Raw genomic sequence first — 19,144 nt, forward strand, 5'->3', positions numbered from 1 at the left:
AACACTTCCAATTCATTTAGGTGTCTGCTTGTGTAGTTGCTTTTGATCCTCGCATTTGCAAAGTAATTAAAAACAGTTGAAGGGCACATAAAAAACAGGAACAAGACACCAATTTCTTTCGTGTGGCTCCACAATGATACTTTGATGTCACCCGCAGGGACTGATACAAATAGAATGCAGCTTTTTTTTTTTTTTTTGGTAAATAATAGAATGCAGCTTAAAAGCTGGCATAAAAGACTAAAGCTGTAGTTAATCTATCAAACAAATTTTGTAATTACACTAGAAGTGGAAAGGATAGAGCAAGACAAACAGGAATTTTAGTGAGAAGTGGAATCGAAGTAGGCTGGATCATAGATCACTTAGATTAAGGTAACCCTAATCTTTATACACTTGCGAGTAACTGGAAATCTCTATATATCTCTTGATCGAATAATAATAAATTTAATCTACAAAACTTCTTAGATTTGGTCACTTTCTACTTGTAAAATAAAGGACCGGATCTTGACACTGCAAACCTTGGTAATGGACTTGGCCCCGTGCTAGCTGAACTTGAGCCTTCAGCAAATTTCACCTTTCGACTTGTACTATATTCCAAGGGTCCAGAACGACGAATATTCCGGTGTTTGTTGTTGTCACTGCTACTTAGGTTTCTGCTATCATTGTCATAGATCTTTTCCTGGCTATGAGCAGATGTCACCTTTACATGACCTGGCTCATAAGCACCTGACTGAGGTGTCCAATCACCACGGTTCTGCCGAAATGTTGGAGACGCATGAAAGACAGATAAGGCAGGTGATTGTCTGGGTGATGGGCTAAGCAATGCCAGTGGAATGGATGGAGAATTTGAATAGTACTGGCTATATATAGAACAAAGAATGGCGTACGGAACATGGAGCTCAAGAGTGCTTCTTGGAAGATATGGAGAGAACTCGCAAAGCTGGTCTAGGAAGATCAGCTTTGCTATGAGATGGGACCTGTGTGTGAGAGAGAAAATCAAGTTAATGGCATGCATGTCATTCATGATAATTGTAACAATTGACATATGAATACAAAATGAAAAAGGAGGGGGAGCATTTCTCAGGTGCTACAACATAGATTTCATCAACATAATGAAAATTTCCAGTTGGAGCCAGAATAAACTTGTATTTCCAAGTTTCAAACAGGATCTCAATGCTCAGGAGTAAAAGATTGATTCAGGCACTCTTGAATTGAGTGGAAGTCATGACTTTTATAAACAAAATCTGTTTAAGATCATAAAATTGTAAAAAAGTTATTTTACTTTTCCACTTTCTTATGTCATCTCTCATTCATAAGGTCAATGAGCAAGTACATGTCAGGAGCCCTTCACTCATGACTGAGGGAATTTCAAACTCTAGAATAATTGATATTTGACTTGGTAGCCTACACTTAATCTCAAATCAACCAAGTCAGCAATCATAAGTTAGCTGCAGTTTTTTACAACTTTGAGTTGGACAAATATGAAAAATCCTGATCAATTTTGCCTTACTGTCATAAAGCTAGCCCAATTATGTCAGTTGATAATATTAGGCTTCTTAAGCCCTTCTAACAGCTTAATACTAATAGATATACTGATTTCTGGAAAATCATAGGAATTTTTAAGAGTCATAGTATTATGCCTGTTAAATTTATGTATTGCACATACAGCTCTACAGCACAGATGCATGGGTAATTTCCTCCGTTGACTCTTTCTAATTCTGGTTTCATTGGTTGGACTTCATAATGTTAGATTCAGCAAATGAAGGGGTCTTAAAATATAAAGAATGATGGATGTTTGAGTCAGAGTTATCAAGCCATCCTCGCAATAAAAAAATTTCTGTAACTACTATTATAGAGGGAAAATACCTGTTACTCTCACTCCAAGAATCCAGTATAACCCCTACAGCACATTTAACAAAAAGCTGCATCACAGACTTTATGTTTGCTTCAACAGACAAACGATTATGTATTTCAGGCTCTGTAACCTCAGAAGCATGCCCATTTGAGAGGGACTGCTTCTTCTGTTGTTCTCTTTCCAACCTAACAAATTCGCTGCCAGCAATCACAGAATTGATGCACCTGCAAGAACGTTTGGCCTGAATAGATGAGGCGCTATGAGGTAATGAAGCATTACAAGAAATTTGAAGCTTTCTCCTCTAAAAAGACAATCCATATAGTTTGAAACTATAAAATTCCTGAATATTCTTTCAATGGCCCTACCTAATCAATAAATCCGGATAATCATAACTATCCAAGAATCTGTTCTGATCACAGCATTCAATTATTATACAGAAAAGCCACTAAAGCAGCTCATCAGATAGTTATAACCATCCAAATGACTAGATGTTTGGGCTAAAAAAATGTACTATTAAGTCAAACACTGGATGAGTTGGGATTCCCTGCAGAAGGGTATATGAATATTTATACATTTTCCAATCAGTTGTCCTAGAGATTGGCATATAGTAAGGAACATCCATCATCTGATACTATTGTTGAAGCCCCTTACTTAATTCATAACTTAAAGGCATCCCACATCATAGTTGTCAAGACGACCCAAAGCAGTGGCCAGGCGCCTTAGACATGTATGCTATGTATTAATTATGCCATAATGAGATGTATAATACTTTAAAGTAATCAATTTAATGTATCAATACAATACCATATAATTATACTAGTAATGACCTAATATATGAAAGGCAACACAAAATGAACAAAGTATAGGATTAATATAAGTGTATTCATAAAAAAAAACAAAGCAATAAACCAAGAGCATAATAACATATAATAAATAAACAGAAAAAGAATTACTTTAATAAAACACGCGCCAATAAAAAATCACTTTAATGTAACACAAAAATAATAAAAATATCAGACCAAAAAAAGAGTCTGCACAGGTCACAAGGCGATGCCCAGGCAACCAAGGCAGGTGTCTTTCGCTTATCCATAAAAGTGACATCATGCCTAGGGCACTGAAAAGCACCTGGTCACCTAGGTGGCACCTTGACAACTACATGCTACATGTTTTGTTTCTCTTCTTTTTGTTAAATAATTCATGATTTGTCTCACTGATAGATGATCACATCTCATTATAGATTTATTCAAACATAAAATAAGACCCACCTAGCCACGCAGTGGATATTGTTGTTAAAGCCCCCAATGTTGATATTAAAGGCAGTTGTGTTCCAGATACTGGATGTCATGAATGCAGCCAACAGATATGGTAATAGATTCCATGAACCATCATTGGCACCACCAACCTCTCCCAAAATTGACCTCACCCAATCTGAATCATGATCTCCAACTAAACCAACACTATTTGCCACCATCCTCAACCTCCTAATTTCCTCTTTCTCAGGTATCTCATCAGGTAAATGCTTAGCTACCCCATCTAGCAAAGAAAATATTAAAGGTGCACCTTCATCCAGCGTGGTTGCTGCAGCCTCTGCTAAAAGCCGATCAAAAGCTAGAGCTTGGCCAGCCTGAATGCAAAACCTAACCACTGTGTCTATGTCCATAATTTGCTTCAAATTTGCTTCTCTTTCCACCTGGTCACCAGAATGGATGCTTACAGCAAATGCCTCAAGAGCCTCACGGTTCAAGCGCAATGATGTGTCAATGCAATTCAGCAATGCAGCTGTGTGTTCTTTCATCATTCTGTCTAGTCTGTCAACTCCATAGCCACCAAAAATACGAATAAAGGATTTCAACTCCCTTAGATCTGCAACGGAGTCTGCAAAATATCCACCGACAGGCCTTGTGCTCCTGAAACAATTGTGCATTGGTGCAAACAAAATCCCTGCGCCAGATACATCCTTCACTATATTTTCAACATACCAGTTGCATACAGCTTCAACAGCAGATCCAGTATTTTGGTCTCCTGATTTTTGAAACAAATGAAGGGAAGAAACAGGGCCAGAGAAGGCCTCTGTGAGTAAAACTTCTCGAATGCCATGGGTCAGGTCCATGCTAATATGCTGCTCTGCCAAATGCACTATGCTCGTATGTCTGCGGATCAGTGACTCCAAAATGGATGGCCGCTGAAGATCATTATCAGTTTTCAACACTGCTAGAAGTCTCCTCCTGAAGTTCCCTAGGATGCATTCTCTCATGTACTGCACAGTAATGAGAGGTGAGTTATGCTTGAAGTTGGAACAAGTTGATTGGGGTAGGTTTATCTAGAATCATATTTGCAAAACAATAGTAGATCAAAAGAAAAGTAATTTGACAACAATCGATAATCTTAATTTTCTATGACATAGGCTACACAGAACTGATCAATATAAAATGTATGACAATTACTACTCCAGAGCAAAAAATTATGTAAGAGTGCTCTCCACAAACTCTCTTATTCGTTAAGAGAACATTCTGTGACCTGGATCAGCTTGGCTGGTTGAACACATTCACCCGTCACCTAAAAACCCAAAATTGGTGGGTCAATTTATGACTTTTTCGTCCAACACATTTACCTTGTCACTCAAAAACTGCGATATGGTTGACCCATTAACTGCATGATTGGACTATTAACACCCAGCCCATCCTAGTTACACGTATATTTAGCACAAATGTTAGAAGTTCACATATGTTAACTGTAAATATTTTAACCCTTAACCCCTTAAAAGTTTAAGTTGAGACACTTAAAAAACACCTCCTTGCCAATAAGCGTCAACTATAGTTGTCTTATAAGCAGACATTATTTCACCCACCCACTCACACACATGCACACACACACACACACACACATATATACCCACACATTGGTCCAGATCCTAATATGATTAAACCTACCACAACAACTGATACAAGTTAATTGTCCATGGACCTGTAACAACCTTTGAAACATCACATTTAATATTTCAAATATAAAACAAATATGACTAAAGATAGAACTGTTCAAGTTCATCAAAACTAAAGATGCTACTTGCTAAACACTTTCTCAAAGAATTAACTTTCTTGGGCAGATGGTAAAAATAAAAATTCATAGTTGCACACACACACACACATACAATGATCAAATTTGAAGTCAAAACTGATCCCTTCCTCATTAAGTTCTCTGGAGTTAGTAATAAGCTAGAGAACAATGATATGATATCATAAGACTAACAGATCTAGAAGTGAAACCACTTAACTTTCATTTGTTTTCCTTTTTCACAAATCAATATACTTGAAGCACATCCCAACTATATCAGGGCCACAAGCTGTTCTGCCATTCTATTCTCTCTAAGATGGCATGCAAGTCAACATGTTAGAATATATTGATTTTAATCCTCTTGAACTGTCGTTAAGTTGTCTTTTGGGGCTTAATGTGAGTGGTCTCCAAGCCCCATATATATCACCCAGAGAGACCCTCACAGAAGCGTAACTTTTTCTTGTGAAGAAGCAGTCTACCTTACGTCCTTACACCATTATGCATGAAAAGAAGAGTTATGAAGCAAAGAAATCAGATAGCAAAGTACAATTAGTCTTCCTCGAGAAGAAGTTGGAATGTACACAGACACATTATGTGTGCTCTCTAAAGATGTTGTAGGGTGAAAACATACCAGGAATTTATAAAAGACTAATGTGACTCAAAGGCTTGAATTTGATGAGTTAGAGTTTATATGTTGTAAGGGTACTTTAGGGACTAGTTAGTTTACTAGTTGCCTTATATTGTATTTTTCTGTTTTTACCTTTTACCTCCCTAGGGAAGTGTACGTAATTTGTTCTATCTCATTAATGAAGTAATATAGGCGTGGTGGAGACAATTTCTCCAACACACAACATTGCACCATTTTCTCTTCTTCTCTTCTTCTCTCCTTCCTCTCTTCTTCTCCAACTCCTACTTCCATCCTTTACCTTGTTCCATTGCACTCTCTAACTTCCAACTTGATGACCAGGCTCATCTATACTACAGTAAAGTTGGGAGTATTTGAAGAAGGAAGGAAAGATAAAAGTCTCCTACCTCCCTTAATACAAAGACATGGTTTAGAACACATATAGGTTCCATATCATTCAAAACTGAGCACAGATTTGTCAACCTCTGCATTGCAGCCTCCAACCTGTCAACCATTCAAACCAGAAGGCAATCAATTATTTTTTTAACCAATAAAAGGAAAAACCTCCCAAAAAAGAATCTGATATTGATTTTCCATGTTTCATGCTCACATCTTGATAGAACCATTATTTTCAGGGAAGCTTTCATGGCCAGGCAATGGAAAACCAGAGATGCCTTTTGGAGATTTTGTAGCAGGGTTTGAGGCTTTAGTTGCATAATTCATGTGAATTGCTGCTTGTTCTGGAAGGAGCTGAAATTTGCACAAAATTAATCTTTAAAACATAATTTCATTGAGTTAGCCCTGCTTAAACAGAAAATTAATTACCTGAATTTCAAGAGAGCCAAATCCTCCTTCAGAGTCAAGAATATTAATTAGTCCTTCCAATCCACCCATGATGGACTCGATAATAGATTCAACATATAAAACTGCATCTCGGCCAATTTTGGATAACTGCACTGACACAGGAAGAAAAGAACTGTCATGCCATGATATACTTGCGCTCTTCAATAATATTAGCTGAAAATGTTTCTCATGAATATTATCAATTATCATGAATTTAACACAAAGGGATAAATTTGCACCAAGAAAAAAAAAACAATTGCTGGTAATGGATCTGCCAACACACAATTCTAGAAAATTGATTAATGGCACAGTAAAAATACACTCCCCTGATGACTAGAATAAAAATGTTTTAACACCTCTCCTGGTGGCCAATGATCACTCTAACTTGTTGCTTCAGAAGTATGTTCTTCTAATCACGTACCGTGTGGTATGCTAAATACTAGTTTTCCTGTTCTTTGAGAAAATACATAAATCTAAAGTCAATACAAGTGTTCTGAACAGCCACATACAGCTTATAACTTGAGACAGTTGGATGAAAGTTTGTGACTTGTTGGCTACCTTTTCCAAGATTTTTAATGAGGTCCCTTTAAGCTTTTATAGGAGCTTTAGGGTCCTTTATAATGAGCTGGACTGATATTTCATCAAAGAGAAGATTGACTCTGGCTACAAATGCACCCCTTTTCTGAGGACAGGTGATCAGTGGGCAGACATCTTCACCAAAGGGCTCATCCATCATCAGTTCAGTACCCTTCTGTGCAAACTAGGAATGTACAACATCTTGTTGAGATGTGTTACCCGATATTACAAAGGTATTTTGGGTTTTTTATTTATGCTTTATTTTATGTACTTTTGAACAAGGGTAGGATTGTAATTTGGGCTGTGACACTGTTCACGTGAACAGAGTCGTGAACAGTGTCGTGAATAGTATCGTGAACAGTGTTTCCCTTTGTAATCTCTTTTATTATTATTATTATAAATAGAGAGCTTGACTGATCTCATTGATCATTCAAGCCATTCACGAAATTCCTGTTTTGTTAACATGATATCAGAACCAAATACACTCTGATCTAGGTTTTCAAAACCCACCTCCCTCCCTTCGATTTTTTTCTCCTTCCCTCCATCGAGCTTCTTCCCTTCTTCTTTCTTCCTTTCTTTTGGTTCTTCTTCTCCCATTAGGGCAGCACTACTGAGGTAATCGTAATGATCTAGCTGCTGCCCCAATATAACTCCTTTTTTATGCCTCTTTTTTGGATCGAGTGGAGCTGAAGCACTGTCTGCGATTTGAAGATTCCTATTTTTTTTGGAGATTAGGCCTCTACATCTGTTTCCGCTGCATCTTCTATTGTGGGATCTTTATTTGATATTGTTCTCAGCCCCTATTCACTTCATCAGATTGGTTGAAGACCCCAGCCCCTTATCGATCTCTCTTCTCAGGGTTTTTTTCAAAACCCTGACATTAATCGATCTTGGGGTTGGGCTGCTGGTTCCTGCTGCATCTGATTGGCACCCTTGCTGCCTTCATTCGTCATCATTCCCAGCCTACATATCTGAGATTTTTTGCTCCAATACAGTCCTTTTCTATTGGGGGTCGATTCCAGAATTTTTTTTGGATATTTTTTGGCTGTTTGCTGCTTCATTGAAGATTGGTTACCTGCTGCAATGACTGGTTCAGATTCTTCTTCGGCCTCTTCTGGCATTGATGGCCAGCCCCAGACTGATTTTCTTCCCCTTGCTTCCCCAATCAAACTTGATGGCTCCAACTACCTGAAGTGGTCTCGGTCTACCTGTTTGACAGTAGCCGGCCGTGGCCTCACTGGCCATCTTCTTGGGACAACAACTAAACCAGTGGAAGAGGGTTCTCAGCTCAACAAGTGGTTATCAAATGATGCGATGGTGATGTCCTACTTGATCCATTCTATGCAAGGGGATATCTCAGACAATTTTCTTCTACTGGACACTGCCCATACTATCTGGAATGGTGCCAAAGAGACTTATGGTCGCACGGGGAATGATGCACAGGTCTATGAGATTAGAAAGAAGGCTAATGCCACTACCCAACAGGAGCTCTCTGTCTCCAAATACTATGCTGCCCTCAAGAACATGTGGCAGCAATTGGATCATTACTCCGACTATCAGCCCTCTACTGCTACTGATCTGGCTGCCTATCGCAAACACGTTGACAAAATACGTGTCTATGATTTTTTGGCTGGACTAAATATGGAGTTTGATCCTATACGGGTGCAAGTACTTGGGCAGTCCCCTTTTCCATCCCTAGAACAGGCCTTTGCCTTGGTTCATAATGAGGAATCTCGTCGGGCTGCTATGCTGCATTCCTCTACTGTTGATCGCTCCGCCTTGCAAGTTGCTTCCAGTACTCCTTCTCTTACCACTACTGATGGTGGTACTGCTGTCCCTAAAGGTCCTGTCAAGTGTGAACACTGCAACAGGCTCTATCATACTAAGGCTCAATGCTGGAAGCTCCATGGGAAGCCTGCTGATTTTGAGGAAAAGAAAGCCCGTGGGAAGTTTAAGCCCAAGGCTCATATGGCTGATTCTTCTACTCCTGCTGCTGCTGCCCCTTCATCTGACATTGGGCTTACTCAGGATGAGCTCCTAGCTTTCCGTCGCATGCTACAGGCCTCTTCCGTTGCCTCTACTACGGCATCTACACCTGCTGCCCCTCCTGGTTCTAATTTTGCCTCAGGTACTCCAGTCAGTAGTCTGTGTGCATCGGCTGTATCCAGTCCTTGGATTATAGATTCCGGTGCCACTGACCACATGACTGGCTCCTCCCATGTATTTCATCTTTATTCTCCATCTTCTGGCAAAGATAGTGTTCGAGTAGCTAATGGTTCCCTTTCTCCTATTAATGGGAAGGGTTCCATACGCTGCTCCCCTACCCTTTCATTAAAATCTGTTTTGCATGTTCCATCCTTTTCTACTAACCTTCTCTCTATTAGTAGTCTAACTAGAGATCTGAACTGCAAACTGATTTTTTTCCCTTCTCATTGTGTCATACAGGATCTGGAGACGGGGCGTACGATTGGGGGTGGTAAGATGCAGGGTGGTCTCCACTTACTTGACCCGGGTCAGCCTTCTACTTTGCATTCGGCTTCCTCTACAGCTCATCATTTACAGTCCACCTCGTCCCCTGACCTTCATCTCTGGCACTGCCGACTTGGTCATCCATCCCTTAGTACTTTGTCTCTTTTGTTTCCGAGCTTGATTAAGCATTGTAATAGGAATGAGTTTTTATGTGCGGTTTGTGTTTTGGCCAAACAGACTCTTTCCAGTTATTCTTCATTAAATAAAAGAAGTGAGTTTCCTTTTGCTTTGGTTCATTCTGATGTGTGGGGCCCTGCCCGTTGTACTTCCCTTTCTGGTCATCGATGGTTTGTCTCGTTTATTGATTGTTATACTCGTGCCACTTGGGTGTACATGATGAGCCATAAAAGTGAGGTCTTCCGCTGTTTGCAGTTATTTCATCGTATGGTTCAGACCCAATTCAATGCCACCTTGCGCATTTTACGCAGTGATAATGGCGAGAGTACATGGAGGGTCGGTCCAACTTTATTTGGCTGCACATGGTATTGTCCATCGGACAGTGTGTTGACACACCCCTGAGAATGGGGTTCTTTGAAAGGAAAATAGACATCTCCTTGAGGTAGCCCGGGCCATTATGTTTGCACGGCAGTTCCTTCTCACTACTGGGGTGATGCCATTCTTACCGCTGCTTAACTCATTAACCGTGTGCCTACCCGTGTCCTTGATGGTCGTTCCCCCGTTGATCTCCTCTAGGGTTCCTCCTCCTTTGTGGTTCCCCCCAAAGTTTTTGGTTGTGTTGGCTATGTCCGCAATCATCATCCTCATGGGAAATTTGCTCCACGGAGCATTCGGTGTATTTTTCTGGGCTATTCTGCGACCCAGAAAGGATACAAGTGTTACCATCCACCTTCTCGTCGTACTTTTGTCTCCATGGATATTGTCTTCCATAAGTCCTTGTCATATTATTCCCAGACACCTCTTCAGGGGGAGCAGGATCAGGGTTTTGAAGATGTGTCTGCTATTCTTCCGGCTTCTATTCAGGGGGAGCCCTCTGTAACTTCAGCTCCTATAGTGGCTCCTATTCAGGGGGAGCGTAGACCAGTCAGTCAAATCCCTGTTGATAAGGTATATACTCGGGAGCGCACAGGACAAGTTGAGACTACCACCACCACCATACCACCTCCACAATCGTCTGCACTTGATCCAGATCCAGACCCTACTACATCATCTGGTAAGGATCCTTCCCTTGACTTACCTATCGCTGTTCGTAAAGGCGTTAGGTCATGCACCCAACACCCCATCTCCAATGTTGTTTCCTATGATGCTTTATCTCCTTCCTATCGTGCATTTGTTTCTTCTCTTTCCTCTCTGTTTCTATTCCTCGAAATGGCAGGAGGCGATTGCAGATCCAAAGTGGAAAGCGACCATGATGGAAGAAATGACGGCCTTACTTAAAAATGAGACATGGGAGCTAGTTGTTCTTCCTTCGGGTAAGAAACCAGTCGGGTGCAAATGGGTATTTGTTGTCAAGCAGAAGCCAGATGGATCAGTGGATAGATATAAAGCCAGGCTTGTGGCCAGAGGCTTCACTCAGAATTATGGGATCGACTACCAGGAGACATTTGCCCTTGTTGCAAAGTTGAATACTGTCCGGGTCTTACTGTCTTGTGCTGTCAACTTTGGCTAGGACCTACAGCAGTTGGATGTAAAAAATGCATTTCTTCATGGGGAGTTGGAAGAGGAGGTTTATATGGATGTCCCTCCAGGTTTTTCCTCTGACAAGACCCATGGGAAAGTTTGTAGGCTCAAAAGGGCACTCTATGGGTTGAAGCAATCTCCATGGGCATGGTTTGGTAGGTTTCATAAAGCCATGGTCTCCTGTGGATACAAACAAAGTCATGCTGATCACACTCTGTTCATCAAGCGAAAGGGAGAAAATGTCACTCTTCTCATAGTTTATGTTGATGACATAGTTGTGACTGGTAATGATACAGATGAAGTTTCTCACCTGAAGCCTTTCTTGGGACGGGAATTTGACATAAAAGATCTAGGACAACTAAGATATTTTCTTGGGATTGAAGTTGCCCGTTCTCCAAAAGGCATCTTTCTCTCCCAGAGAAAGTATGTTCTAGATTTACTATCAGAGACTGGTTTGCTTGGTTGCCATCCTTGTGACACTCCCTTGGAAGCTACTACCTGTCTGCAAGAGAAGGATGGTGAACCTGTTGATAAGGGCAGATATCAACGATTGGTGGGCAAGCTAATTTATCTCTCCCACACCAGACCAGATATTGCCATTGCTGTGAGTCTTGTGAGCCAGTTCATGCATGATCCTTATTCCACTCACATGGCTGTTGTTCTTTTACACAGATGCTGATTGGGGTGGTAACCCTGACAGGAAATCTACCTCCGGCTATTGTACTTTTGTTGGAGGAAATCTAGTCACATGGCGGAGTAAAAAGCAAAATGTTGTGGCAAGATCTAGTGCGAATGAATTCCGTGCTATGGCCCAGGGCATATGTGAGTTTGTGGCTTCAGAGTTTACTCCTTGATATTCGTGGTTCTGTTCATCTTCCAATGATGTTGTACTGTGACAACAAAGCAGCAATTAGCATTGCCCACAATCCAGTGCAGCATGACCGTACCAAACATGTGGAGATTGACAGACACTTCATCAAGGAGAAGTTAGAGAGTGGGCAGATTTGTATTCCTTTTGTGAAGTCGGGAGATCAACTGGCTGATGTCTTCACCAAAGGGTTGAGTGGGAAGTTGTTTTATCCTAGTCTAGTCAAGTTGGGCATGTGTGATATCTATGCCCCAACTTGAGGGGGAGTGTTGAGATGTGTTACCCGATATTACAAGGGTATTTTGGGTTTTTTATTTATGTACTTTTGAACAAGGGTAGGATTGTAATTTGGGCTGTGACACTGTTCACGTGAACAGTGTCGTGAACAGTGTCGTGAATAGTATCGTGAACAGTGTTTCCCTTTGTAATCTCTTTTATTATTATTATTATAAACAGAGAGCTTGACTGATCTCATTGATCATTCAAGCCATTCACGAAATTCCTGTTTTGTTAACACATCTATTCTCCAGCTTGAGGGGGAGTGTTAGAGTTTGTAATAAGGGTACTTTGGGTATTGGGATATTTTATGTTGTATTGTTCTTTTACGTTTTTACCTTCCTACCTCTCTTAAGTCTTAGCTACCATACATTAAAATGAGGGGCATGTATGTAATTTCCCTTTCATTAATGGCTAAGTGAATCAATATAGGGGAGAGTAGACCACTACTCTCCTACACATTTCTACCGCCATTTGCAAATCTTCTACTCTTATCTTCTCTTGCAACCTTTAGATTTCAATTCCACCATGAGAAGCCTTCTCATGATGAAGCCATGAGATGGAGTTTTCCCTGTATTAATTAGATTGTCCAGGTTTAGCAGGAGCAATACCTTAACTAAACAGCATCTGGGTTCATTGGGTCTACTCCAACCCTCTCAAAAAGGACTCCATTTGGACAGTCCCTCTGTCTTTTGACTCATCCTGGATCTGGTGCAAAATCCTTCTCCTCTGCCCCATTACCTCAGAGCCACCATCTCTAGGATCTCTGATGGGACTTCCACCTCTTTCTGGCTCGATAATTGGCACCCAATGGGAGTCCTTTTTTCCACGATGGGTGTGAGAACGGTTTACTCTTCTGGTATTCCTAAGTATGTCACTATCGCCTCTATCATCTCTAATGGATCGTGGTATTCCCAGTCCCTCCTACCCTCCCCCAGTCTAGGCCTCTCTTCCCACTCTCCCAACCCCCCCCTCTTGCCCCGACACTGTTACCAGGCCTCCCTCCCCAAATGGCCTTTTCTGCTCCCACTCTGCTTGGGATTTTGTTAGACTCTGTGCCCCCCACTATTCCTTGGCATAAGCTTGTTTGATTTAAAGGTCACATCCCCCGTCATAACTTTACTGCCTGGAGAGCCCTCAACTACTGCCTTACCACCCAGTCATTCCTCCTCCATCGCTAGATATTTGTTTCCCCCTCTTGTGTTCTTTGCTGGAATCATGGTTCGAGAACTCGGTTTCGGTACTGGTTTTGCCCAGCCAAAAAATCGAGTTAGGGAGAGAGCTCAGCGAGTTGGTACTTTTTTTTTTTTTTTTGAACTCGGTTGATGGTTTGAGTGGGTTTTTGACCTAGTTTGGTCATGAAACTAAGCCTAATATCATTTAAACACAATGGCACCATCAGATTTAAGCAATCTTGGATTTGTTTGAAAGCTTTCCAAAGTTTTCCAACAAATCCAAGATTGCTTAAATCTGATTTATATTGAAGGAGTTGTGTTTCGGTCAAACCTTATTTAGTGTGCACAAATGCTGTCAAAATCGTTTTGAATGAAAATATTTTTTTAGACATAAAAACAAATGAATATTTTACCGCACTATTGGTTTTTAGCAATGTTTTACCATATTAAAATAAATGAAATTTTTAGATTTGAGAAAAACCCTAGCATTTAAAAGTTGAAAATTGAACCTACCGCCGAAAATCCAGTTTTTGTTCTTGAACTGGGGGTTGACTTTTTATCCTTTTGGAATTTTATTTTTTAACTATTTTTATTGGATTCAAATAGAGGGTATTCTCTTATTTACAAATAATAACTTAAGTAAATAAATAGTTACTTAAATGATATTAGGCATAAATAAGTGTCTGTCATGGTTTCTGGCATAAGTAAGTGTCTGTCCTGGTTTCTGGCATAAATAAGTGCCTGTATACCATGGTTTCCCACCGAGATGACAAAGACCACCAAAGTGTCTGTATACCAAGATTTCCCACCAATGCCGAGATCTTGGCCGAGAGTGTATTTTCTCCCATTTCGCCTTTGATCTCGTCTCGGTTTTGCAAAAAATGAGATATTACTAAGAACTCAGCGAGTTCTTGTTCCATGGTTGGAATGGCTTTGAAGACATCGACCACCTTTTCTTCTCCTGTCCCTTTACCTCTTCAGTTTGGTACAAAGTCTTAGACTCTTGTTGGCCCTGCCACAAAAGACCCCTTCCGTTTTCCGGGGAATGGCTTTGGATGGATATGACTTTCTCTGGCAGCTCTATTTGTGACACTGCAGGTAGGCTTGTGTTTGGTGCCGTTATCTATCATATCTGGATGGAGAGGAATCTTCGAACATGGACCTCCAACTCTTGTTCTCTTGATAGGATTTGGAAAGCCATCTTTTTTTATGTTAGCTCTAGGCTTCACATGTTACCTCATCACACTATTTTTGATTCCCCAAGGAACAGGTGTATTGTTGTCTCCTAGGGTTTACCTAGATCCCTGCTTCAGTCTCCTACCCCTTTCTAGAGCTAGAGACTTTGTATAGTTTTCCCACCCTCTTTCCCCCTGCCCTCTTGTGAATCTTTCCTTCCCCCTTCCCCCCCCCCTCTTTCTGGGTTTTGGTAATGAATTATTTATTCACAAAAAAAAAAAAAAAAAAACCCTTAACTAGAAAAGTTATGGCAAAAAGGGCAAAAGCAATCTTGTCAGACTCTGTGATGCTTAGAAGTAAGGGAAAAAAATAATTTATATATCTAGTACCTCTTCTGGAACTACTGTAGAGGCACATTCTGGAAAGCTACTGGCAACTCCAAGCCATGCACAGCAATGTTGTGGACGCCCTTCTGGCCCAAACATGGTGTTCCTGAACACCTGATTTTACACTTTTACCATCAGATAACAATTACACCGAAAGACATATAACACCAATGGCATAGGTGGAGTAATGAGCCTTAAAACTAAAATGGAAAACCAGAAAGGAAAACCCTTACTGCTGTAAGATGGTGGTGATAGAAGTACAACTTTTTAAGACTTCCATGCCTTAATAACTGAGATTCAAGTTCATCAACACACCTGCAATATAAAATCCATTTAATAAACCCATAAATATATTATTTAGAACCTATGAGTGTATGCAAACTTTGGGTCCCAAGGCTCAATTCTTCGCAGTGAGTAACTTGATTAATTTTAGTTCTATGCTTTTTTCCTAGAAATTCATCGATTCTAACGACAATTCTTTAGTCATCTGAAAAAATACGATACCAATTTGTAAAGCTGTACAAAGGCTAAAAGAATTCTTAAATGGAGAAAATTGTAACAAAAATAAGGCATAAAATTAATCTGTTATAAAAATCAAATCTTCAATGAAAATAGGAAGTACCTGGACCAATTGAAAGCAGCATTCCCTTCTGACAACAATCCCTCTTTCCCAGTGGAAACAGTAGCTTTCTCCAAATGTCTAATGTTTATGGATGACCGAGAAGATGTGACAATCATTAATATTGACAACCAATCCTTACGAAAATCCTAAAACACAAATGACAGTTTGTTAAGGATGAAAACAGTAATACATCTCACAAAAGTATCATCACTATCAATAAAAAGGCAATTTATAACAAGAACAACCAAATTAAGACGGCATGGTGAGCCACTTTAGACCAGTACTCTTAAACTATTAATACATTTCTTACAGCATGCCCACGGCCCTGGACATTATGGGCCAAAAGTTCTGATACTGATGAAGCGGGAGAAGGACAGTGAATAGTTTGAGCAGTTTTTCTTTTCAGAAAAAGAATACTTGTTGAGGTTTGTTAGAAATCACTTCTGCACCAAATGTGACACACCTCGTTCTTCGAAATAAAGTTTTGGAAGATTTGAAGTAGATTCAAGCCTAAATCACCAGTTCTTGGGGAAAATCCTCTCTATACAAGATATGTCTATTCTTCTCTGGTTTGTCCCTACCATGACGACTCATATACTTTGTCATGAACCTTCAACCTCTGATCCTTCTCAATCTTTTCCTTTGATGATTCATATCTCCCTATTTCTGCTCATGACTCATATACAGAACATTAAATAAGTGGTGACAATTTCCAACACAGTCTACCAACCCAACATGACTTAAGAGTGAGTGGGCTTGGTCTACTCATGTTGAATCTGCCCATGAGGACTTATCTGTTCACTGTATAGGTCATTATCAAGTTGAGAGTGTACAATCTGCCCAACCTATTTCACCTTCTAACTTTGAATAGTGAAGAAAAGAAAATCTATATTATTATCGCAGATCAACAACATGTGTCTCTTTGAGATGCAAATCTTTCCTTTTCATGCTTGAGGTTGAGAATTCAGGTCATGCTGTTGTTACTTCTTCAGATTAACTGAACTTCTTAACCTCAAACAGGACATTTTTGTAAAATCTTCATGCACACCAACATGACCTATTTAGAGAATAAGTTGTTTTTGTCTTCTTTAAGTGTTAATGGCAGGTCAAGTCATGTGCTCAGGTTTCCTAATTGAGTTCGAAATGAGGCAACCTGAGTATCTGACCACTTGAATCTTATACAACACAAACAACAACCAAAATGACACCCACTAGCATCCCATTTCTATTGATGCTTATGGGTTCTTTGTCTCCATCCTACTGTGCATTTGAATCCTCCTTGTCATATATATTTCTCAGAAATTCAGAATGGCAATACGCTCAGCAACTTTTATCATGTGATCAGGTGATGTGGCAATTCCAACAATTGGATGGATAAGGTATAGTCTAGGTTCGCCACATCAAATTTCAGGACAAAATCAATCATATAGGCCCCATGTATTGGCATTTTACCTTCTACTTTCCCCCATCCATTTACCTTCAACTATTTTAAATATTACATATTTCCAATCATTTTTTTATCGACCTTTAGAACTTTATTTCGACCATGTGGCCAGTTCCATTTTGGCTGAAACTTAACATGTGACGGGATTGTAGGCCCTACCAGCCCACAAAATTTGTGCCCTCCTGAACTGCATGTGGCAGATATGAGGACCATCTAGAAAGGCCTTCCAAGGTAGACCATGCAGGAAACCAGAACCCAGTCCCATTTATGCAACTCTCCTTCCTTTATCCATATTTTTTCTTCTCTTCTAAAACCCTAGACAAAATAAACCAAGGTTTCAACTAATAGCTACAAGATAACAGAGTGCCACATACCAACTAGGAGACATAAATGCTCTCTTAAAATATACAGTTAAAAGCATTGGTCTTAGAAGAATAGTATTTGTAGCAGCAGGTAGTAATACAAACAGGAATAGAAATATTTTGACAGATTCCTTACAGAGAGATCGCATGTAATGGCAGAAACATTTTCACCCTGCAGCTTTGGTATGTTTTCAAGATGATGAACAATCTTCTGAAAAAGCCCTTTCAATGTAGCATCAAGATCAAGAGCCACCATGCCTGGAGTACCCAGTAAAAACCGGATTCTACCAGCACAAGATGATAAGTATGATAAAGCATAGCCTCTAATTGCTGTAGACAAGCAAGAATATTCAATACTATAAGTTCTTCCAAGAAAGAATGGCCATTTTTTCAGTACTGAAAGAACTACAATCATATGCACTTATGCAGCATCAACAGAACAGAAATTTGTATCAATCTGAGGTAAATGAAGAAGAGAAAATATCTTGAAAAGAAGCACTTCATAACCATTCTATCTATACCCACTTCAAAAATTATATTAAACGTCAGTTCAAAACAATACTAGTTTGTCTGCCAGCCAAAAAATCATGGTCTGAAATTTGGTTGTGTGAGAATCTGTGATCAGTTTTACCCATTCAATATATATTTCATACTTCATACGAATCTAGTTTATATGGAGCAAATGACATGAGAAGCTGACATAGTGCAAAGATGTTAAGGAAAGTGTTGTAGTGTACAATGAAGATTGAATTGTCCTAGTCACCAAAACTTCTCAGGTCAATCATCAATGAACTGTGAAGGTTACTGTAAAGTGTCAACCAAATTAGAAGTCTTTCCACTCCTATGCATTATTTATGAGAACAAATCTCAAATAGTTTACATTTTACACTTTGGTCGAAGATTAGGTAAAGTTCTAAACAAAAAAACAGAAGCATATCATTGCAAAATATTCTGAGGCATTCCTATTGTAATATGATTACTAATAGGGGAATTGGCATATGCTGATGATAATTCTTATATGAGTGTTGTGGCAAACTATGTGCAACACTTCAGCAACACTATGACATGGGAAGACTATATGGCACGAGTTGGGACTGAATGCGTGATTCAATCACATTTTATGGGATGATAGATGTAACATTGTTAAACAGATTCATGTATTGTACACTTTAACATTTCTAATGCTTATTTAAGTTGTTTTACATTAATTGAATGTTTTGATTGCTTTCTATTACTAAATTATGTGTAAAGTAGGGTATTTTAGTACGTCGTCGCCTACCAACCTAGGGTCCGAAGTGAAACTCCTATTTGGACTTTGATTTTGCAAAATCTGATAGTGTCATTGTGTTTAAATGGCCTAAAATAGGTTGAGTACCAAGTTTCAGACCCAAACTAGGTCTAAAACCCATCGAACCCAGCCTTCGAGTTGGAAAAAAAAAAAAATACACCACCTTGACCAAGATCTCGTGGGGTTTTTTCCAAGGTCGAAACCTGGTCGAGTTCCGAGTTTTAGTTCCATGGATGATAGAAACAAGGAACAGTAAGTAGGTAATAGTGGTCTAACAAATATCACGACAAGCAAGTGTGGTCACATGTGCCATACAGCATACTTGTATCTACTTTTTGCTTAAATTCAAAAGTAGTGGTCGTAGGTTCTTGTCGGGAAACAGCCTCTCCGCGATGCGGAGCTAAGGCTGTGTACATAATAACCCTCCCCAGAC

The 19,144-nt window shown here is 39.7% G+C and overlaps 1 protein-coding gene across 2 annotated transcripts in view; it reads right to left on the reverse strand.

Annotated features, from left to right (window-relative positions):
- Positions 1-328: 328 nt before the first annotated feature.
- LOC122638544 (protein NAP1-like) overlaps positions 329-19,144 on the reverse strand; it is an 87,728-nt gene continuing 68,912 nt past the window's right edge. For both annotated transcript variants that reach the window (XM_043831383.1, XM_043831382.1), the window contains exons 14-23: positions 17,560-17,753; positions 15,618-15,763; positions 15,229-15,310; positions 14,999-15,109; positions 6,354-6,479; positions 6,139-6,278; positions 5,936-6,032; positions 3,118-4,109; positions 1,864-2,076; positions 329-974 (exon numbers count right to left, since the gene is read on the reverse strand). In XM_043831383.1, the coding sequence (XP_043687318.1) occupies positions 476-974; positions 1,864-2,076; positions 3,118-4,109; positions 5,936-6,032; positions 6,139-6,278; positions 6,354-6,479; positions 14,999-15,109; positions 15,229-15,310; positions 15,618-15,763; positions 17,560-17,753 (2,600 nt within the window). In that variant the 3' untranslated portion in view covers positions 329-475. The remainder of the gene's footprint in view (positions 975-1,863; positions 2,077-3,117; positions 4,110-5,935; positions 6,033-6,138; positions 6,279-6,353; positions 6,480-14,998; positions 15,110-15,228; positions 15,311-15,617; positions 15,764-17,559; positions 17,754-19,144) is intronic.

The sequence above is a fragment of the Telopea speciosissima genome, chromosome 9 (genome assembly GCF_018873765.1).
Source record: "Telopea speciosissima isolate NSW1024214 ecotype Mountain lineage chromosome 9, Tspe_v1, whole genome shotgun sequence".
NCBI classification, from domain to species: Eukaryota; Viridiplantae; Streptophyta; class Magnoliopsida; order Proteales; family Proteaceae; genus Telopea; species Telopea speciosissima.